The sequence below is a fragment of the Melanerpes formicivorus genome, unplaced genomic scaffold (assembly GCF_026170545.1).
Source record: "Melanerpes formicivorus ecotype bairdi unplaced genomic scaffold, bMelFor1.0.p_v2 SCAF_65, whole genome shotgun sequence".
Classification (NCBI taxonomy): Eukaryota; Metazoa; Chordata; class Aves; order Piciformes; family Picidae; genus Melanerpes; species Melanerpes formicivorus.
In genome coordinates, this window is record NW_027142417.1 from 2,808,846 (window position 1) to 2,827,126 (window position 18,281).

Here is an 18,281-nt window from a genome sequence, read left to right on the forward strand (position 1 = left end):
CTGAGTCTCTGACTCTGCTTTGCTTCAGCAATGCCTAGAGGAGTGCTGGCATTGAGAATTGGCTTCATTCATCCAGATTCTGTCTCTTTTTCTGAGCACAGCTCTCTCCAGACAGAGGTCTGTTCTCAAAAGCTTGCAGGCACCACCATGGCGAGACTTGGAGCTCGTTGGCCTGGCATTTGTTGTGCAGGCTTCCAGGTTCATCAGCACCAGGCAGGGAGGCAAGAGTTCAGCTGGTGATGGGTGTACAGAACAGGACTGTTGTAGCAGCTTGTTTTCTGCCAAGAGCACATCACACAGAGCCTTCTGCCACAAGGACTGAGCATCAGTTAGTGAAGTGTCAGTAGATAGCAGCTCCCGGTAAAGAGTGACCCAAAGGAGCTGGTGAAGGTCAGCTCACGCTAAAGGAACCCTGAGCTGTGAGACCAGCCCTGCTAGGCCTTCAGTCCCTCCACACCACCTCTGATGGCACAAGCAGGTGCTGCCCAATCCAGAGAAGATCAGGGTGGTGCATGTTGGCCACCAGGCTGCTGCTGGGAGCTGAATGCCTCTCTGCTCTCTAGATTGAAGAGAAGAGACGCAGGGAGGAGGCAGAGCGCGAAAGGCTGTGGCTGGAGGAGGAAAGAGAGGAGAAGCGACTGGCTGAGCAGAGGCTGAGGATGCAGAAGGCTTATCAAGAGGAACAAGAAGAGAGGAGGAGGAAAGAAGAAGAGGTGCAGTATTTTGATACCTTGGTTTTCAGAATTCTCCCCCCATCCTCATCTCACTCTGTCCTCTGGCTCAGAAGGGTAGACCAAGGGGTGTCCTGCAACCTGCCTTTGCTTCCAGAAGGGTCTGGTGTGGAGCCTAAAGCTCCCTGCTGCAGGCTTGTCACAGGCAGAGCTGGGATTGGGCCTGGGTGGTCTCCTCTGTGGTGCCTGAGTGCAGCATGTTTGGTTGGGGGCTGCAGTGCTGGGAAGGACTCCAGAGGTGAGGCAGAGCTGAGTGTTTGTAGAGGTCAGGTTAGCAGAGCTGGGGCTGCAGCTGTTTCATATTTGCATGGCAGTGTCTTTAATGAGAGTGTTTGAACTCAGCCTAATGAAACACACTTTGCATTTCACCCTGACCACTTTGTGTGATGTTTAACTCCTCAAACAACAAAGCAAAGCTTTAACAGCCTGGAGCCCTTTGTTTAGTGCATTAACCACATTTGTGTTGCAGCAGAGACTGAAAACCAAGGAAGTCATTCGGCTGGAGGAGGAGAGGCAGAAAGAAGCAAGGAAAAGAAGACAAGAGAAAGAAAAGCAAGAGAGAGAGAAACAAGCTGAACAACTTAGACAGCAGCTGGAGAAAGAAAAGGTGGAGGAGGAGAAGAAGCTGGTATGCTGCAGTGACTCCAGGGGGCAGTCCTTTGTGCTGGTGACACTCAGCCCTCTACCTTCAGTGCTCTCCCCCTCCTAGTTTATCAAGTTAGGACACACACAGAGAGCAGCTGATGGGCAACTCAGACTCTGCAGTGGGAGCTTCCCTGCTGGTCAATGCAGCATCAAACAACAGAGTAACCCCAAGAGAAATAAGAGAAAACTACCTCATAGGGTAGTACTTCATAGGGCATTAAACTACTACAGGTACAAACCAAAACCTCCTTCAATGGCTTTGGCAAGAACTTTCTGATTGAGACTTGAAAGCAAGTTAAACAGAGAGAATTCAGCAAACTAGAGAAATAATTAGGCAGATGAAATAGATCAATTATCCAATTAAGTAGATGAAATAGCAAAATAATTGAAGTAAGCCCAAGCATCCTTTCTGTTCCTGTCAAGTGAGAAACTTTAGCCCAGCTCTTCCTGTACAAGTACCTCAGGACCTGTGGGAATGTTGTTTCCATCCTGCAGGTGCCAAGGGAGCCCTCTCCTGTCATTCCTGCTCTTCAGAGCAGAGCTCTAAGAAAAGAAAGGATTCCTTCTGCTGAGAGCTCTTCAGCTCAGCACACACAGGTAGGAGTTTTGTTGTCCACCTCTGCTGCTGAAGGTGAGATCCCACCAGGCTTTGAATGCTTTGTGCCTGCCAGCTCTGGGGGGATGGTCACTTGTATCCAGAGGACTTCTTTTTGGAGTTAGTTTTTTCCCTCTGCATGCACATCCTGTGGAGGGGGGAGCCTCTCATGCTGAGTCCAGGCAGCTCTGCCCAGTGGTCTCAGGCTTTAGGGTAAGGAAGCTTACATCTAGGCTGGCAGCTCAGAGAGCCTGGCTCGGGTGTGAAGCTTCACAGTGATTCCTAGCTACAGCCATGGTTGGTTTGTCTTTGTGCAGAGACAGAAAGAGTCTCTCAGACACTTTGCACCATGATGAGCTCCAGTAGTGGTCCTGAGACCATGAATGTCTTTCCCTTGGGACAATGTTTTAAAGCAAACACTTCTCCTGTGAAGAACAGACCCAGTCATCCCCTCTCAGCTTTGAATCCCAGGCTGCACTTCTGACTCTGCCTTTTGGATTGTTTTAAGCAAGTGTCTGAACTGGGCTAAAACCTGAATGGATTTGCCAGGAAAGTGATCATCTGGCAAAGTACTTCATGGTGCACTTCCAGAGGCTGTTCTAAGGAAGGCTTTAAACCTTATTTCAAAGTGTTGCTCTCCCCAGCTGACTGCTCTGGGGGAAGGTCAGTTGGTTTCTGTCTCCTTGCTTTGGCCTGAGCCCTGAGGGCTGTCACAGGGTTCTGGGGCATGCACCAAGGATTTAACAGACCCTAGCCATTCACAGCCTGGAAGGTTCTGGCTTCCAGCTGTGGTGGTGAGCTGGACATAAAAGCAGGGAATAAAATGCACTTCTGTCTGCTGCTGCCCTTCCTCCCTTGACACACTGATGTTTGTTGTGCTCACCAGGACCCTCCCAGGCCAAGGGCTCCTTCTCCGCCTGTCCCTGCTAGAAGAAACCAGCTGCGTGCCTTCGGTAGGTGTGGAGCCCTTCCCTGGCAGCTCCCTTCTGGTGCAGTCAGACTGTGCTTAGCTGTACTCCAAGTGCAGCAGAGCACTTCCAGTGCAGCCTGGATGCCTCCTGCTCCTCAGGGCTCTGCTCCCTGTGCTGTCTCTGCAGGCAGGCTCTGACCTGCTTCCTGGGGTACCGAAGGCAGGGTGTGTGCAGTCCCTGTTTTAATTAACAGCTCATTAGCTCTTTCTTAATTCTCACCCTGCATGTGGAAGGTAGGCAGAAAGGTGTCCCTGGCACTGTGTTTTTAATCTGTGTGTTAAATTGCAGAGGAAAGGAAGAATGTGATCAGTGAGCTCTCGGAGATGAGGAAGCAGCTCCGCAGCGAGGAGCGGCGGCTGCAGGAGCAGCTGCTGCATGTGGCTGCTGATGAGGAGGTGCCCAGGACACGGTAGGGAGGGCCCCTCTGGGCTGCACAGCTGAGCTTGGGCACAGCAGCTCAGAGCTGCTGGGTGTGGGGAGCTACTCTGAGCTGGCTAATACACCAGTGAAAGGAGGATACACAGACCTCTGGTAGAAAGCTGTCTCCATTTTCACTCAGCTTGGTGGCTCTGCCCCAAGAGTCTGTGCAGTGCAGCTCAGTGTGGGGAGCCTGGGAGCTGTGCTGCCCTGCCTGGGAGCGTGGCCCAAAGCAGTGCCTGGGGCAGGGTCCCTCATTACCTGCCTGGGGCAGGGTCCCTCATTACCTGCCTGGGGCATCCTCTGTGCCTGCAGACTGCAGTGAAGCTGCTGCTGGCCAGCAGTGCTGTGGTGGCACTTTCCTTACTGACTGTCGTACCTCTTTTACTTCAAAACATTGGTTTGCTGCCAAACTGTCTTAATTAATGATGCTAATTAGACAGACTCATCAGACAAGGGTTTAGTTCCACTCCATAAAGTAAGAGGGGGTTGATTTTAAGCAGATTATTCCCTTCTGGTAACACAATGCAGTGTCATGACTCTATTGGAGAGCTTTATTGCAGGATAAAAGATGTGAGCTTTACCACTTCTGTTTGCACCCAGCTCATTAGCACTCCAGTGTTAATTATGCTCTGCTTGCTTCACAAGCTTCTCAAGCAGGAGGAGAGAGAAGAACCCAAAGGACATATTTGAGATGGCCAGGCTGCGTCAGCAGGTTCCAGTGAGGAGAGCTTTGTCCAGGGAGCCTCAGGAGCCTGTCAATGTGCAGAACATCTGGGACTTCAATGAGCTTAAGTACAAAGGCAGGTGGGCTGGGGCATCTCTTCTGCCCTGGCTGAAGGACAGGGGCTCCTCCTCTTGGCCACTGGCTTTGAGGCCTTGTGGGACTTTGGGGCTGTGGTTTAGCTCTGCAGAAAGGTTTCTGAGATTCCCTCTCTGCTCTAGATTCTGACACTCGGCTGGGCCTGAGGCAGATGTATCCTGACCCCCCCAGGGATGACCAGACCCTGGAGATCCAGCAGCAGGCTCTGCTGAGGGAGCAGCAGAAGAGGCTCACCAGGATGAAGATGAGGAGGGAAGCAGGAGGTGAGCAGTGAGTGGTCTGTGGTGATTTCAGTGGGTTTTGGTTTGTCTGATTGTTTGGCTACCCCAAGGAGCCTGTTCCTGGCAGGCATTATGGGATAGATGTTGCTGGAGTGTCCAAGAGCCTCAACTGCAAAGCTCTTGTGATGTTCAGCTTCCCCACAGGTAGATGAGGCTCCTGACTGCCACAATAATGGCAAAAAGCAAGGTGGGGGTCAGGGGTTCCCTGGTTCTGGAAGAAAAGCTTCACCCCTGGCTCTGTTTTGAGGCTGAACACAGCATTGGTTTGGTTTCCCACTTGGCTCACAGCAAGTGCAAGCAGAGTGGTACAGCAGAGTTGTCTCCATGGGTGAGGGCTCTTGTGCCCTGGCTGGAGAGCAGAGGGAGTTCAGGGCGTTGCAGTTCAGCACCAGCAGCCACGGGGATGCTGAGTGCCATTAGCTTTAGCTCTTGGAGTAAGCAAAATGTGTTGTGTAAAACCTGCTCGGGGGAGGTGCTGGCAGGGGCTGGGGCAGGGAAGGCTTTGTTACAGCACTGAGTTCTGGCTGGTTTCTCTGCTTCTGCTGAAGCTGCTGTAAGGAAGCTGGAGTCAAGGCTGCACTCAGAGGGCCTCCAGCAGCCATTGCAGGGTGTGGGGCTCTACAGCAGCTCTGCAGTGGCCTCTGTGTTGTGGGAGGCTGATGAAACTTTGCATGTTTTGGCTCATGTTTTGATACCACTACTGTTGTTCTGTCCCTTGATCCTGTGGCTTGTTGGTCCAGAAGATTCTGTGTCTGGTGGGAACCCACAACCCCTGGGACTGGTAAGGATGAACCAGGATTTTCTTATTGCAGTGCTTTGCCTTTTTCAAGTGTGGGAAATGTTGCCTTGCTCACTGGGAGGAAGGAATTGGACCGGCAAGTTCTCACTGCAGGGAGCAGCAGTGGTGGAGGGAGAGTTCAAGTCTTTACCTCCTCTTTATCTCCCTCAGCAATTGTTCCATATTTATAGATGTTAGACAGCTGCTGGGAGGGGAAGGAGCAGGAACAGCCCAGCAGCAGCTGCTGTGGATGGAGTGGCTTAAGTGAGGGGTTGGATCTGTCTCCAGGGGGACATTTCTGACCGAGGTGTCTGACTTCTGCTGTGCTTTTGCAGCTCAGGAATGAATCCACTGAATTCCTGAAGAGCTCCCTGCTGGAGTCAGACAGTGCTTTCCTTGGTGAGCTGGTACCTCCCCTCCCCACAGCTAGGGGCTGTCACATGAAGGTGTGGCTCTGAGATGCTGGCACCCATTGCAGCCGTGGTGATGGTTTGAAGGTGCCAGCAAATCACAGCTGCCAGGGCAGAGCTCCCTGGGACTAGCTGTGTGCCAGCTGTGTGTGTCTGAAGAGGACCTCTCCTTTTTCACTCCAGGTGCTAATGGGGAAACGTTTTCTGCCTTGGGAGAAGTGAATTTGTCACCACAGCTTCCATCCTCTGCAAGGGAGAGGAGAAGGCTGAGGCAGAGAGCACTGGAGCCTGCAGTGTGTATGGGAACCTGAAAGGGAGGGGTGAAGCTCTGGCCCCTCCTGGGGGAGCTGACACAGCTGTATGCAGCCAGCCCTCTTCAGGGGATGCTGTTTAACTGACAGACTGGGTGTGGCTTCCCTGCAGGAGGACACCCCAGCAGCCTGGACACCACCCCTGCACCCTGACAGCTTCTCCCTGCACTCCAACTGCAGCCTGGAGCAGCTGCGGGGCCGGAACGAGGAGCGGCTGCAGCGCCTGGCAGAGCTCCAGCAGCAGCCTGCTGCCAGGGGCAGGGCTGCAGGTGAGGAACAGTGAGCACTGGGGCACAGCTCTGGCTGGGGAAAGGGCTGCTTCAGGCAGCTGTCTAATTCCTGTCTGCTCAGCCTCTTCTCCCCTTGTAGCACTGCCAGCAGCAGCCTGTGGCTACCCAGCTGCATGGGCTGTGAGGTACCAGAGCCACTGCTCCTGGCCTGTGACTTCCCACATGGGTCACGAGCCAGTTGCCCTGGTTTTCCAAAGCTGTGTTTGTCCTCATGGCTTTCTACTGTGTCCAGCCATGGGTGCCAGCACTACTCCTTGTTCTCTGGCACCAAAGGCTTGGAGCCTGTAGCTGGGCCCAAGTCCCCAGGACCCCAAACCCTGTGTTATGCAGGAACAAAAGTGGTTCAGGAGCATCATTCTGGCAGCTACTGGGGCCCAGGAAGCCTGTTCAGGACAGGAAGCTGCTGCAGGCTCTGCTAAGCTGTATCACCTCCTCTCTCAGGTGACAACATCTCCTTGGGGGATGCAGATGACCTCCTCCAGCAGGCCCTGCCCCGTGCTGCCCGGCGGCCCAGCTCCAGTGACACGCTGGCGACAGAGCCCTGGCTGCGCCCAGGCACCTCAGAGACCCTCCAGAGACTGATGGCAGAGGAGCCCAGCCCGGGGAAGCTGTCGCCAGAGCACACACTGCTGAGCTGGCAGGGCCTCTCCACCGCCCGTAGATGACACTGGCTCTGGCTCCCAGCTGTGCCCTGCGGTGCTCCCGGGGGCTGGGGTAGGGACTGCTCCCTGCTAGGAGCAACAGAGCCAGAGGAGCTGCAGTGGATGGAGAGGAGCACAGGGAAGGTCTGGAACACAGGAGGGGGAGAAAGGGCTTGGTGGATTTTGCACTTTATCCAAGTGCCAGCCTCAGAGCTGGGCTCAGCAGGAAGCAGAGTGTGTGAGTTGGGAATGGAGCTGCTCTGGTTGCAGCCAGCCTCCCCAGCTGCCTGGGAAAGGAGGCCAGCAGCAGAGGTGTGGGTTAAGCTGCTCCCAGGAGTCAATACCTTGGAGAAGGGCACAGGAGGGATGAGTCCTGTCCTGCACAGGAGCTCAGCAGTTCCATGGCTGTCAGCACCATCCCTCCTGTCCCCTCCCCTGCTGTGTGCTGCAAGTAGAGAGTGCTGATAGATTAATTTATGAGTCTGATTTAGGAGTTAATAAAATTATTTTGTTATTAAAGCTGTGCCCCCAGACTTGAGTCACTTGCCCTTTGCCACAGCTTGTGCCCCAGCCAGCAGGTAGCAGGTTAAGGCTGGCTTCAAAGCAGCAGAGACCTAAGGAGAGGCACAGGAAAGCAACAAGGAGAGAGTGCACCCCAGGATGAAAGAGCTGCTGAGCCTTTTCCACCTGAGCACTGACCAAGATAAGGCAGGCATGAGGAGGTCATGCTGCAGAACTGCTCCACCACACCCAACACCATGACACACTCCCAGGCACAGCTCCTACCTTAATTCCCTCTGCCAGCTTCTCCTCTGCCACTCCATGGACCTGCTGCTTCCCTTGTCCCTGGAGCCTGCAGTGGGCAGCAGCAGGCAGCCTCCCTCCTCGTGGCTGAGGCTGTTCTCCTTTGCTAGCTCAGTTTTGGGGGAGCAGCCTGGAGAGCAGCCCAGCTCCCTGGGCAGTGGCTGTGACCACTCCAGCTGCCAGCACTTGCCTCCTTCTTCAGACTTACCCTTCCTCTGCACCCTCTTTGCCCCTAGGGGCACACTTCCTGCCCCTGGGGGCTGGGTGCTTGGAAGCAGAGCAGGAGGTGAGGAAGCTGTAGGAGGAGGCTCTGGGGGTTAGGCTGAAAGAGTTCAAAAACTTTATTGACCTATAACCTGATTAGAGTATGCCAGATGAGAACCAAGTATTGTACAGAAAGTTGTACAGAGGTTTTTTACATAGAAAACTTTACAGATCTGTACCATATACATTTGTGTCCCTCTGAAAAAATTTCTACATCCATTGGAGTACAGAATGCTGGAGAAGCTTTGCCTGGTAACCATCAGAGCACAATTCACAGTATGAAGACATCGCCATAGACTTGACCAGCCCCAACCCATGCCATGTGTACTGCAGGAAAGTCAACACTGAGTTCTGTACAGGAGCAGTGAAATCTACATCAAACCAAGGGGAAGGAGAGAGGAACAGCTGACAGCAGACAACAACTGAGACTCGTTTGCAGTGATTCAAGTTCCAGTCCTTGAAGGATCATTTTGATGGCTCTGGTAAGAGTTAAAAGCCCTAAAGCAAGTATAGTACACAGGTAGTTGTGTCAGTGGTGGTGGTTCTGCCTCTGCTCTGACAGGAGTCAGCAACACTCACTGCTGGCTAACAAAGAAACCAAAGAACAGAACAAAACCAAGGGGGGGAAAAAAGAGAGAAAATCACAACCCCCCAAAAAACATCCCCCCAACCTTCTAGTGCATTTGGTAAAGGATGAAGTGTTCTGGGTTCTCAGCAACTCAGGAAGAGAAATCAAAGCATCTGGGAAGAACTGTCTGGTGCTGGGGGCTGGCACAGCCCTGCCTCTGTCCGTGCCCCAGAGCATCACCCAGACAGCCCCTGTGCAAAAAGCTTGGAGTGTCAGCCAGAGCTGCTCCACCTCTCTTACCAGCAGCAGGCATTCCCTGGGCTCTCCCCCGGGAACAGGAATCCTTCACAACACAGCTCTCCTGAGTTGGACTTCTCTGAAGCTCAGACCTGTGCAGCCAGAGTTCTTTGGGTACATTTCGCTCCCACCCCCAGGGCACAGGGTGGGAAGCAGTGGGGAAGGGTGAACAGGAGCCTCAGGGACAGTGGTGAGCAGCTGTACCATGGACCCCTGGCTGTGGTGGGGGCCAGCTCTGCACCCACTCCTCGCCTCCAGCTGAGCCTGGGAAGCCTCTGGGCACCGCTCCTGCCCCCCAGCCCAGCAGGGGAGGCTCCCAGGCGCCGCTCCTGCCCCCCAGCCGAGCAGGGGAGGCTCCCGGGCGCCGCTCCTGCCCCCCAGCCGAGCAGGGCAGGCCAGCAGCGGTCAGTGCTGGGCTGCAGCAGGCTCGGGCTGCGGGGGGCAGATGCGGAACACGAGGCCGATGCGCAGGAAGAAGCGGCGCAGCACCGCGCGCAGCTCCGGGATCAGGTCGAACTGCATGATCTCACACAGCAGCGGGTAGTAGGAGGAGGCATGAGCCTTGAACTGAGGAGACACAGAGAGCAGCGGCTCAGGCACTCAGACAAACCACCAGGGCCGAGGGTAAGTGCCCAGGGAGGTGGTACAGGTGTCCAGGAAGGGTGCAGAGGGGGTGCTGCAGCATAGGGTTTGGTGCTCAGGGCAGCTGGGTTAGGGTTGGACTCGATGCCCTTGAAGGTCTTCTCCAGCTTCTGTGCTGAGTCAAGGTGAGAAACCACCTCATGACCAGAGAAAAAATGTCTCAGAGCTGCTGCAGGAGCAGGGCTGGGACAGCTGTGCCCTACTCTGCCCCCAGCCCCACTGCTCCCTGTAGTGCTCACACCATACAATCATTAAGGGTGGAGAAGACCTTTAAGATCACCAAGTCTTAGAGGTCCTCAAAAGCTTCTTCAAGAGGAACAACCTTCCTGCTACCATTTTTGGGGTGCAGGTGGCTCCTTTCACTGAGTATTTCAGGCAAGTTTGGTTAGACACAGAGGGAGCCCCAGTTATGGATTAATGACTGCAGAACATCTTGGCAGAGGCAGCTGCAGCACTGGGTCCTCTGAGCAAAGCATTAGCTGCTGCTCCCCTCCCTGTGCAGCCAGAGCTGCTGAGCACACACTGCTCGAGGGCCTTTGTTTCCTCCAGCTTTTCTAAGCTGCATTTTCTGCCTCCCTGCATTACTGGCTGCAGGAGTGCCAAGCAGCAGAGGAGGCTGCTGCCAGGTGAGGAACTGTGCCTGCAGAACTGCCCTGCAGCACTTCACCTGCAGAGCCCTGTCCAAGTAAAGCACCTCCAGCAGCACCCCAGCACTACTCACCCTTTCATCACTGATCTTCAGCACTTTAGTCAAGAACAGGAGCAGCAGATTGGTCCAGGCTTCCCGGTGACTTTCTGAGGTCAGAGTGAGGAAGTAACTCAGAGCCTCGCTGCAGACACTGGGGAGGAGAGGCACAGACAGGTAGTCAGTCATTGACAGCTGAGTTTGAGCTCTGTGGCTGGCAGGGAGCTTTGGCTTTGCCACCAGAGAGTACAGAGCCCTGGTGTAGAACAGCAGCATTCTACAACCACCACTCTAAGCCTGAGCAGTGAATTGGTGCAGCTCAAACTCAAAGCCCTGAGCCTTCAGCACCAAAGATGCTGACAAAACACAGGCTGCAGGCAGTTGAAGTGCATCAAATGCTCTCCAGGAGCTATTAAAAAGCATGGGACAAAAAGGGCTTTAACAATTAATCCCTGCTGCTGTAAGCAGGTAGGGCTCAGCTCTGCTCCCTGAGCCTCAGCATCCTTCCCCTGCTCTGGCTTTAAGCCTTGTGTTAATCCAGCACTTGCCTGAGCAGCTCTGCACACACTGAGGGGATGAACAGCCAGCCAGGAGCTGCATGCCCCAAGGTTCTGCAGGGGAGGAGCAGGACCCCAGAACATCTGAGGCCCAGAGCAGAGGCAGCAGCTGGAGGCACAGCACTCCCTGCACACCAGAGAGCTCTCTGGGTTAGCTGTGGGCTCAGCAGACTCTGCTGGCTCTGGGAGCTGTTTCCTTGCAAACCAAGCCAGAGCTCCTGCAAGCTCAGGAACAGCAGCAGCAGCCTGAGCTGCTTGGCCCTCACCTGAGCAGCCGCTGCTGGACCTCCTCCCAGGCGCCGGTGCGGCTCTCGTCGGTGTACATGCGGAAGAGGATGCGCAGCCCGCAGGCCAGGCTGCTGGTCTCCTGCTTCAGCAGGTTGGGCTTGGACTTGCCTTTGAACCCTGCACAAACAGACAGCCATGGAGAGCGCTGCCTCACCTGGCTGCCTCACCGACAGCGCAGCCACAACCACCTCCTCTCACCGACTGTTCCTGCAGTTGGCTTCCAGCAGCTCTCCCTGGGCACAGCACTGTGCCTGGCCCCCAGGGGCACAGCCATGAGCAGCAGCTCAGGCCAGCGGGGGGGGGCTGCGTTTGCACACAGCAGCTCCCTGCAGGAGCTCAGCAAGCATTGAAAGCACAGCTCAGCAGCACAGAGCTGTTCCACACACTCTCCCCTTTCCCTTACACAAGAGGCACAACTCCTCGATTGTTTCACTTACACAGGGAGAGGTAAACCCCACCCACAGCCTCCCCCAAAGGAGTTTTGGGGTTTGGTACCTGTGGATCCCAAGCACAAGGCTCACAGCCAGGGACCAGCTTGGCAGCTGTAACCCTTCAGCTGCAGGCAGCACAGCTCTCTACAGCTGCCCAGGGGCCCTCTCCGGCCTGAGGGCTGCTGAGGGGTGCAGGGGGCCAGCCTGGGGGGTGCAGGGGGCCAGCCTGGGGGGTGCCGGGGGCCAGCCTGGGGGGTGCCGGGGGCCAGCCTGGGGGGTGCCGGGGGCCAGCCTGGGGGGTGCAGGGGGCCAGCCTGGGGGGTGCAGGGGGCCAGCCTGGGGGGTGCCGGGGGCCAGCCTGGGGGGTGCCGGGGGCCAGCCTGGGGGGTGCCGGGGGCCAGCCTGGGGGGTGCAGGCCTTTGGAGCCCTCTCAGGGCAGCGCAGGACCAGGCTGTCCCAAAGCCTGGCCCCAGGGGGAAGGCCTCACCTGCTTTCCAGAGAGCAGTTCTCTGCTCATTGTTGGAGTTGAATGCTTTAGCAAATCTGTGAGACTCCAGCAGACAGTCCAGGAGCTTGAAGAGCTGCTGTGAGGTCAGGAATCTGTACATCCCCTGGTCTTGGGTATCCACATGGACATTGAAATCCACTGCATCCCTCTGGTGAGACACAAAAGAACATGAAACTGCCCAGCTGCCCTCAGCAGGCCCCGGGGGCAGCTCAGCCCTGCCTTCGTTGGCAGCCGTGGTTACACTGAGCCACATGACACCAGCCCCTCCCAACAAGAGGTTTTCATCCCCACCCATTCAGGATGCAATTTAACCCAAGGTGTTGAAGATCTCAGCAGCCTGTTGGAAGGTCTCCACAGCTCCTAGGTGCTGTCAGAGGAGCTCCTGAGCTCTGCTCCAGGGATAAGCAGCCCTTGGGGACAGCCCTCTCAGCCCTGCCCACCTGTGCTGCTGCCAGGTTCTCTGCATCCTCCTTCTTGCTGGTTGCTGGGAAGAAGACGATGTTGTCGATGGTCTGAATGAGCTCCAGCTGCACCACACACTTGATCAGAAGAGCAGCAAATAACTTCTGTTCAGGGAATTCTTTGCAGGAAAGAAAGGGAAGGGGCCTGCTGAGGAGCAGCTGAACTTGGAGCACATTCATAAACCCAACCTGGAACCCACCCCTGGGCAGGTTTTTATGGCCTCACCTCAGAGCCACCTGTCCTCATTTCCTCTAGAACCCACCCAGAGCAGGGCCCTGCTCAGCACCACTCTGCAAGAGCAGAGGCTGAGGCTGCCCCACAGGAGGCTCAGGACAGCAGCAGTGTCACCCCTGCTGTTTGTCCTTGTCCAGCAGGCAGGAGCACCTCAAGCACTAACCCAAGGCTGGGCAGGATCCTCATGCAGTCCAGAGCCAGCTGCTTGTCAGGCAGCGCTGCTGCATGCATCAGCCCTGCTCTGCAGAGCTCTGCAAGCAGAGAGCTACTCTGTGAGCTCCTGCCTGGGGTAAAGGCTGCATCCAACCCCTCCCATTTTCTTGACAAGTCCCAGCTGGGGCTGCATCTAAAGCTGTCAAACATCTGCTGGCCACTCCTCAAGAGCCAACCCAATACTCACTGGCTGTGGGCCTGGGCTTGCTCTGCTCCTCAGGGGCTGAGGGCCCTGTGCTGGGCTGGTAGGAACGTCCATCTGCAGGCCTGGGCTGCACAGAGTCGTGGATGTCCACTGACTTCTGAGAGATGGTGTCCTGGAAAGACAGCAAACAGCCCATAACCACCTCCTGAGAGCTGCTCTGGCACAGCTGAGCTCTGCACAGCTCAGGACACTTGCTGCTTCCACACTGCATAAGCATCAACCAGCACCTTAGCTGCAAAACCCTCTCCAAGTCAACCCAGCTGGCTCTACACCAAGCCCACCTCTCCCTCCTCCTCCATCACATTTGCCCCAGACTCTCACCACCTCTTCCCCCAGCAGCTTACCAGCTTCTCTTTAGCATCAGCAGGGGATCCAGAGCCATACTCCCCACTGGCTGGTCGCCAAGTCAGCAGCCTGAGGAACAAAACCAGCACCCAATGTACTGCCTGGAGCAGAGAGCAGCCTAGGAAAGGCCACTCTGCCTCTTGTCTAACTGAGGGGCAGCCAAGCACAACCAGAGGTGGCTCTGGGTACTTGTAGAGCTAAAAGAAGTCATTTCAGGGGGAAGGGTCTCCTCCTCTCCCACACTGGAAGAGGTCAGTGTGGTGCTGACTGAACTTCAGCACCCCCAGCAGCTGCCCCGGTGGGCACTGGGCTTGCAGGGGAGGCTGCAGGTGGCCTGGCTGCAGCCAGCAGGGCCCTGGGGGCAGGCAGGGGCCTGGCTTACGCGTGGGGGATGGTGGTCTTGAAGATATCCAGCATGCAGGTGCAGGTCTTGTCCCAGATCTCCAGGGTGAACTTCTCCCCGTTGAGGATGACCACATTCTCCAGGCAGTTGGTGCCGGAGCGGGCCAGCTGCTCGTTGTCTGCAGGGGGCAGGCGGGGCAGCAGGTCAGGGCTGAGCCCCAGCGAGCTGCTGGCACTGCAGGGGGAGGGGAGCTGCCCTACCTTGCTGCACACACCAGTACAGCTGGGCAAAGATATCATCCAGCAGCACATCACTGAGCACCTCCAGGTACTGTGTGAAGACGTCACAGATTGCATACAGGGCGTGGTTGCAAGTGGTTGTCATCCACTCTGCTTTCTGGGAGGGGAAAGGCACCGGTTACAGCTTGGCCCGAGGTGGAACTGAGGATACAGATCCCTGCAGGCTATGGGCTGTGTGGACTGACTCAGCTGGAATTGCTGCCCAGTGGCAAGCCCTTGCTCTATCTCCAAGCCCCAACACTTGCAGCCCCAGGTCCTGCAGGCAGCTCCCAGGCTTCCAGCAGCACCAGACAGCTCCATGGGAAACTTGTGTCCAGCCCCAGCTTAGGAGTGGAACAGCAGGCTCCACTTCCTCTGCTTTAAGTCTTCTCCAGGGCATCACAATGCCCTGACATGAGCTATGCCTGCAAGTGTGCAGACATCCTCCTGACCAGCTGGCAGCTTGCATCACAGCTCACACAGACTTTACACTGCTCAGCCCCGTGCTGCGCCACCTCCTCTGGCAGGACAGGACCTGGTCCTGCTGTGGCAGGTTAGAAGGGTGCAGTGAAGGCACAGTGCTGAGTTTTGGGTTGCTTGGTTTAGGCTTTTGGGCTTTCCCCCCCAGTCCCAGCCATCAAAAAGATTTGAACCTGACCTTATTTCCTCTAGCTGTGCCCCCAGTGCTGATGATAAACCTCACTGCACTGAGCCTGCTGCCACAGACTGATGTCTCAGAGAGCAGGTGTGAGAGCTGCAGCTCTCTCAGACCCCAGGGGGGTTTGTTTTATGCTGTTCTTGTTTGTGCCCCTCTACACACAGGGCTTGAAGCACAAGACAAGCAGTGACAACACCTCCACCACAGCACCAATAAACCAAACCAAGGCTACCAGAAGCACAGCTCAGCCACAGGAGCTGGGGGGGCTTGCCTCACTACTTGATGAGACTGGAAGTGAGGAAGAAATTCCTGACAGAGAGGCTGGGGAGCCACTGGCACAGGCTGCCCAGGGAGGCTGTGGCTGCCTCCTCCCTGGAGGTGTCCAAGGCCAGGCTGGATGAGGCCCTGAGCAAGCTGAGCTGGTGGGAAGTGTCCCTGCCCATGGCAGGAGGGCTGGAACTGGAGGACCTTCAGGGTCCCTTCCCACCCAGGCCATTCTCTGAATCCCTGCTGAGGTCTTCTGCTGTCAGCCCAGGTCTGCTGCCAGCTCTCACCTCTGTCTGCTGCTCTGGCAGCTTCATGTTGTCAAATATCCTGAAGACAATGCGGAACAGATCCTGCCACCAGTGCTTCTCATAGGTGTGCCCGTAGGTCTTCATGATTTCAAACATCACAGTCAAGCCCCTGGGAGGGAGGGAGAGCAAGATGTGAGGAGTACACAAGAGCAGCTGCAAACCAGCTGTGTCCAGCTGCAGCACTGCCTGCAGCACTACCCAGCTCACACTGGTGAGGGGGGGCAGTCACTGCAGTGCACTACAGCAAGAGTAGAGAATCAGCTTCTGGAAGCAGCACTTCAGGGCTGCAGGCAGAGCCAGAGACACTGCTGAGAACTGGGGGACTTCAAATGAAAGCTGGGACCAGGGCCCAGAAAAGTGAAGGAAGGGGGGCTTGCAGGTAAGGCACTCAGGTCTGGAACCAGCTCCAGAGGAAAGGCAGCAGCAGAGCTGCCAGGCAGCTGCACACACAGCACCACTTGGAGATCAATCCTCACAGTGAGCACCAGCACTGGCCCAGGGCAGCGGTGCAGTCCCCAGCCTGGAGGGGTTTCAAAGCCACAGAGAGGTGGTGCTGAGAGAGAAGGTTTGGTGATGCCCTGGCAGTGCTGGGTGTTAAGGGCTGGACTCTATGACCTCCAGGGTCTCTTCCAACCAGAAGGATTCTCTGATTTGACTGTTTAAGAGCAGCCAGGACTCACCTACTTCATGCCCTCACAGCCACCCCACTCCAGCATTTGCTGCAGCAGCATCACCAACCCCTGAGCAGCTTCCTGGCCTCATTACCGAGAGGCCTGTCGCTATTGTCAAAGTATAAAGCAAGCCTTTTAGAATGTGAATGACAAACACTGATTGTTACCTGGTTCTTACATCTAATTTGCATCTATTGATGATGCAGGACAACTCAAAGAGGATTGGGAACCAGCCTCGCACCCACACTCTGTCCTCGGGCGCCACGTTCATGTCGTCGCTGGTGTACTCCCTGAAGGCCTGCGGGAGGAAACGCAGCTCACAGGGGCTGCCAGAGCACACTCCCCACACACACAGCCTCCCCACACACACAGCCCCCCTCTGCTCCACCACCACTGCAGCCTGGCCCCTCAGCTGAGCTGGCAGGCAAACCATGGGCACTGAGAAGTGCTGGGCAAAGCAGTGCTTGGTGGAGCACGGCCAGAATAAAGCAGGTGACAGAGCCAAGCATCAGTGTTTGCCTGGGGCCCAGGCTGAGCCTCCTGCTCTCTTTTCATGAGGACAGCACAGAACTTGAGGCTCTCCCACAACGCTATGAGGATATGAAGCACTTTCACTGCTGCCATTCCCCACTCCTCCCACATTTCCCAGCAGGGAGCAGATCCTGAGCCATGCTGCTCCCAGCAGCTCTCAGGACAGCTCCACACCGGCAGAGCTGGGGAGAATCAAAGACAGTGAACTGCTGACAGTGTCAAAGCCTGGGGGACATGATACTCCTCTTGCCCCTGAATACAGTCCCCAGGAGTCTCTGAAACCTGAAGGGAAGCCAGTGAGCAGCAGGAGTGTCTCCCCCTCCCCAGCAGCAGCTGACTGGCCGAGGCCAGCCCCTACCTGCGGCCTGTCGGAGACGTATTTGGCGCAGTGCCGGATGAGGCGGATGGCTTCCATGCTGGTGTCTGGGAAGGCTGCATTGCAGGCAAACTCAGACAAGCACTTCACTGCATCCTGGAAGGAATCTATGGTTGCTGGGAAGTGTTTCTCAAACACAAGTGCTGGGAGAGAAGTGGGAAGAGGAGAGAAGAAAGCATCACCCTCAGATCTGACCTGACGGGGGGAGCGTCACGGGAGACTGAGGCACTGATTGGTGCAGTCAAGGCTTGAGGAGCAGCAAAGCCTGAAACAGGGAATGCTGCAAGCACCCAACATCACCCCCAGGGCCTTCTGCTGGGACAGAAAATAGGTGTCTGAAACACATCAAGGGAGCATGTAAAGGCCAGCTGAGCAGTTAAGCAAGAGCAGAGCCACAGGCTACAGTGCTGGAGAGGGCTCCAGAAAGCACATGGGGCCATGGGGCAGCTTGCCCAGAGGGGGGGCAGATCATCACAATGGCCTGGCCTGGGAGAGACCTTGAAGGTCACCTAAGACCCTTAAGATGCCTTCTGCCAGACCAGATTGCTCAGGGCCACATCCACGCTCCACAGCTGCTCTGGGTAACCTGCTCCAGTGCCTCCCCAGCCTCATGGGGAAGAGCTTCCTCCTCCTGTCCCCTCTCACTCCAGCTCCCCCCAGTCTGAAGCCCTCCCGCCTCGGGCTGTCGCTCCCTGCGCTGCGCCCAGCCTCAGGAGCCAGAGCCCCTCGCCCAGCACTCACTGACGATGTGCCCCGTGGTCTGGAAGGCCAGCTCCACGATGCTCTCGTCCTGGTCTGAGGCTGCCAGGTGGAAGACTGAGAAGATGTTCTTCCAGCCCGAGCGGATGTTGGCCGCCTGGGAGTTGACCATCTGGGCGATGCAGCGCACCACCATGTCCCGGATGGTGGGAGACCTGCGGGGGCAGGGCGGCGCTCAGCAGGCCTGGCAGAGCGCAGCAGCCTGCAGAGCTGGTGCTCCCCGGCCAGGCAGCCCGGGGGCTGCCTCTGGTACCTGTTTCTCTTCATGATGTGCTCGAAGGGGCGGAGGAAGTCCTTCTGGAAGCGGAAGTTAGCGAGCTCCCCCTTCTCCAGGAACTTCATTGACAACTGTCTTAATGAGTCCACTGCAAAAATAGCAACATCTTCATTGGGGTTGCAGCCAACCTGGGGAGGGAGTGGAAACACAGAGTTCTTATGGATCCAGCCCAGAGTGCCTTCCCATTCCACACCAGAGCTGAGCAGAGCTGGGAACTTCACACCACGGAGCGGCAGCCAGGCTGCTGGAGCCCTTCAGCGACCCCTGCCCAGCTCCAGCTGCTTGCCACAGCTCTGTGTTCCAGCACTGCACACTTGTGCAAACCAGCAAGGTGTCTAGAAAGCCTCCCACCAGCTGTGCTGCTAGTGCTTGTCAAACATTCTCTGGGCAACAGTCAGCTTAGACATCAACAGAAGA

The 18,281-nt window shown here is 56.2% G+C and overlaps 2 protein-coding genes across 14 annotated transcripts in view; one reads left to right on the top strand and one right to left on the bottom strand.

Annotated features, from left to right (window-relative positions):
- Positions 1–7,416, top strand: part of CSPP1 (centrosome and spindle pole associated protein 1) — a 32,001-nt gene extending 24,585 nt beyond the window's left edge. For 9 of the 13 annotated variants that reach the window (XM_068162519.1, XM_068162525.1, XM_068162524.1 and 6 more), the window contains 12 exons: positions 564–713; positions 1,201–1,359; positions 1,872–1,973; positions 2,858–2,924; positions 3,231–3,351; positions 4,008–4,162; positions 4,305–4,445; positions 5,204–5,244; positions 5,577–5,640; positions 5,835–5,944; positions 6,075–6,231; positions 6,694–7,416. In XM_068162519.1, coding sequence (XP_068018620.1) covers positions 564–713; positions 1,201–1,359; positions 1,872–1,973; positions 2,858–2,924; positions 3,231–3,351; positions 4,008–4,162; positions 4,305–4,445; positions 5,204–5,244; positions 5,577–5,640; positions 5,835–5,944; positions 6,075–6,231; positions 6,694–6,917 — 1,491 coding nt within the window. In that variant the 3' untranslated portion in view covers positions 6,918–7,416. Of the gene's footprint in view, positions 1–563; positions 714–1,200; positions 1,360–1,871; positions 1,974–2,857; positions 2,925–3,230; positions 3,352–4,007; positions 4,167–4,304; positions 4,446–5,203; positions 5,245–5,576; positions 5,641–5,834; positions 5,949–6,074; positions 6,232–6,693 lie in introns of those variants that run through there. The other 4 variants (XM_068162515.1, XM_068162514.1, XM_068162520.1 and 1 more) reach the window with 4 other exon arrangements.
- Positions 7,417–8,014: 598 nt separating this feature from the next.
- ARFGEF1 (ADP ribosylation factor guanine nucleotide exchange factor 1) overlaps positions 8,015–18,281 on the bottom strand; it is a 48,412-nt gene continuing 38,145 nt past the window's right edge. Inside the window, exons 26-39 of the mRNA XM_068162511.1 lie at positions 17,841–17,992; positions 17,570–17,742; positions 16,811–16,971; positions 16,089–16,219; positions 15,230–15,359; positions 14,000–14,135; positions 13,779–13,917; positions 13,396–13,465; positions 13,034–13,163; positions 12,378–12,517; positions 11,917–12,085; positions 10,977–11,115; positions 10,190–10,307; positions 8,015–9,393 (exon numbers count right to left, since the gene is read on the bottom strand). Of these exons, the coding sequence (XP_068018612.1) occupies positions 9,232–9,393; positions 10,190–10,307; positions 10,977–11,115; positions 11,917–12,085; positions 12,378–12,517; positions 13,034–13,163; positions 13,396–13,465; positions 13,779–13,917; positions 14,000–14,135; positions 15,230–15,359; positions 16,089–16,219; positions 16,811–16,971; positions 17,570–17,742; positions 17,841–17,992 (1,950 nt within the window). The 3' untranslated portion in view covers positions 8,015–9,231. The remainder of the gene's footprint in view (positions 9,394–10,189; positions 10,308–10,976; positions 11,116–11,916; positions 12,086–12,377; positions 12,518–13,033; positions 13,164–13,395; positions 13,466–13,778; positions 13,918–13,999; positions 14,136–15,229; positions 15,360–16,088; positions 16,220–16,810; positions 16,972–17,569; positions 17,743–17,840; positions 17,993–18,281) is intronic.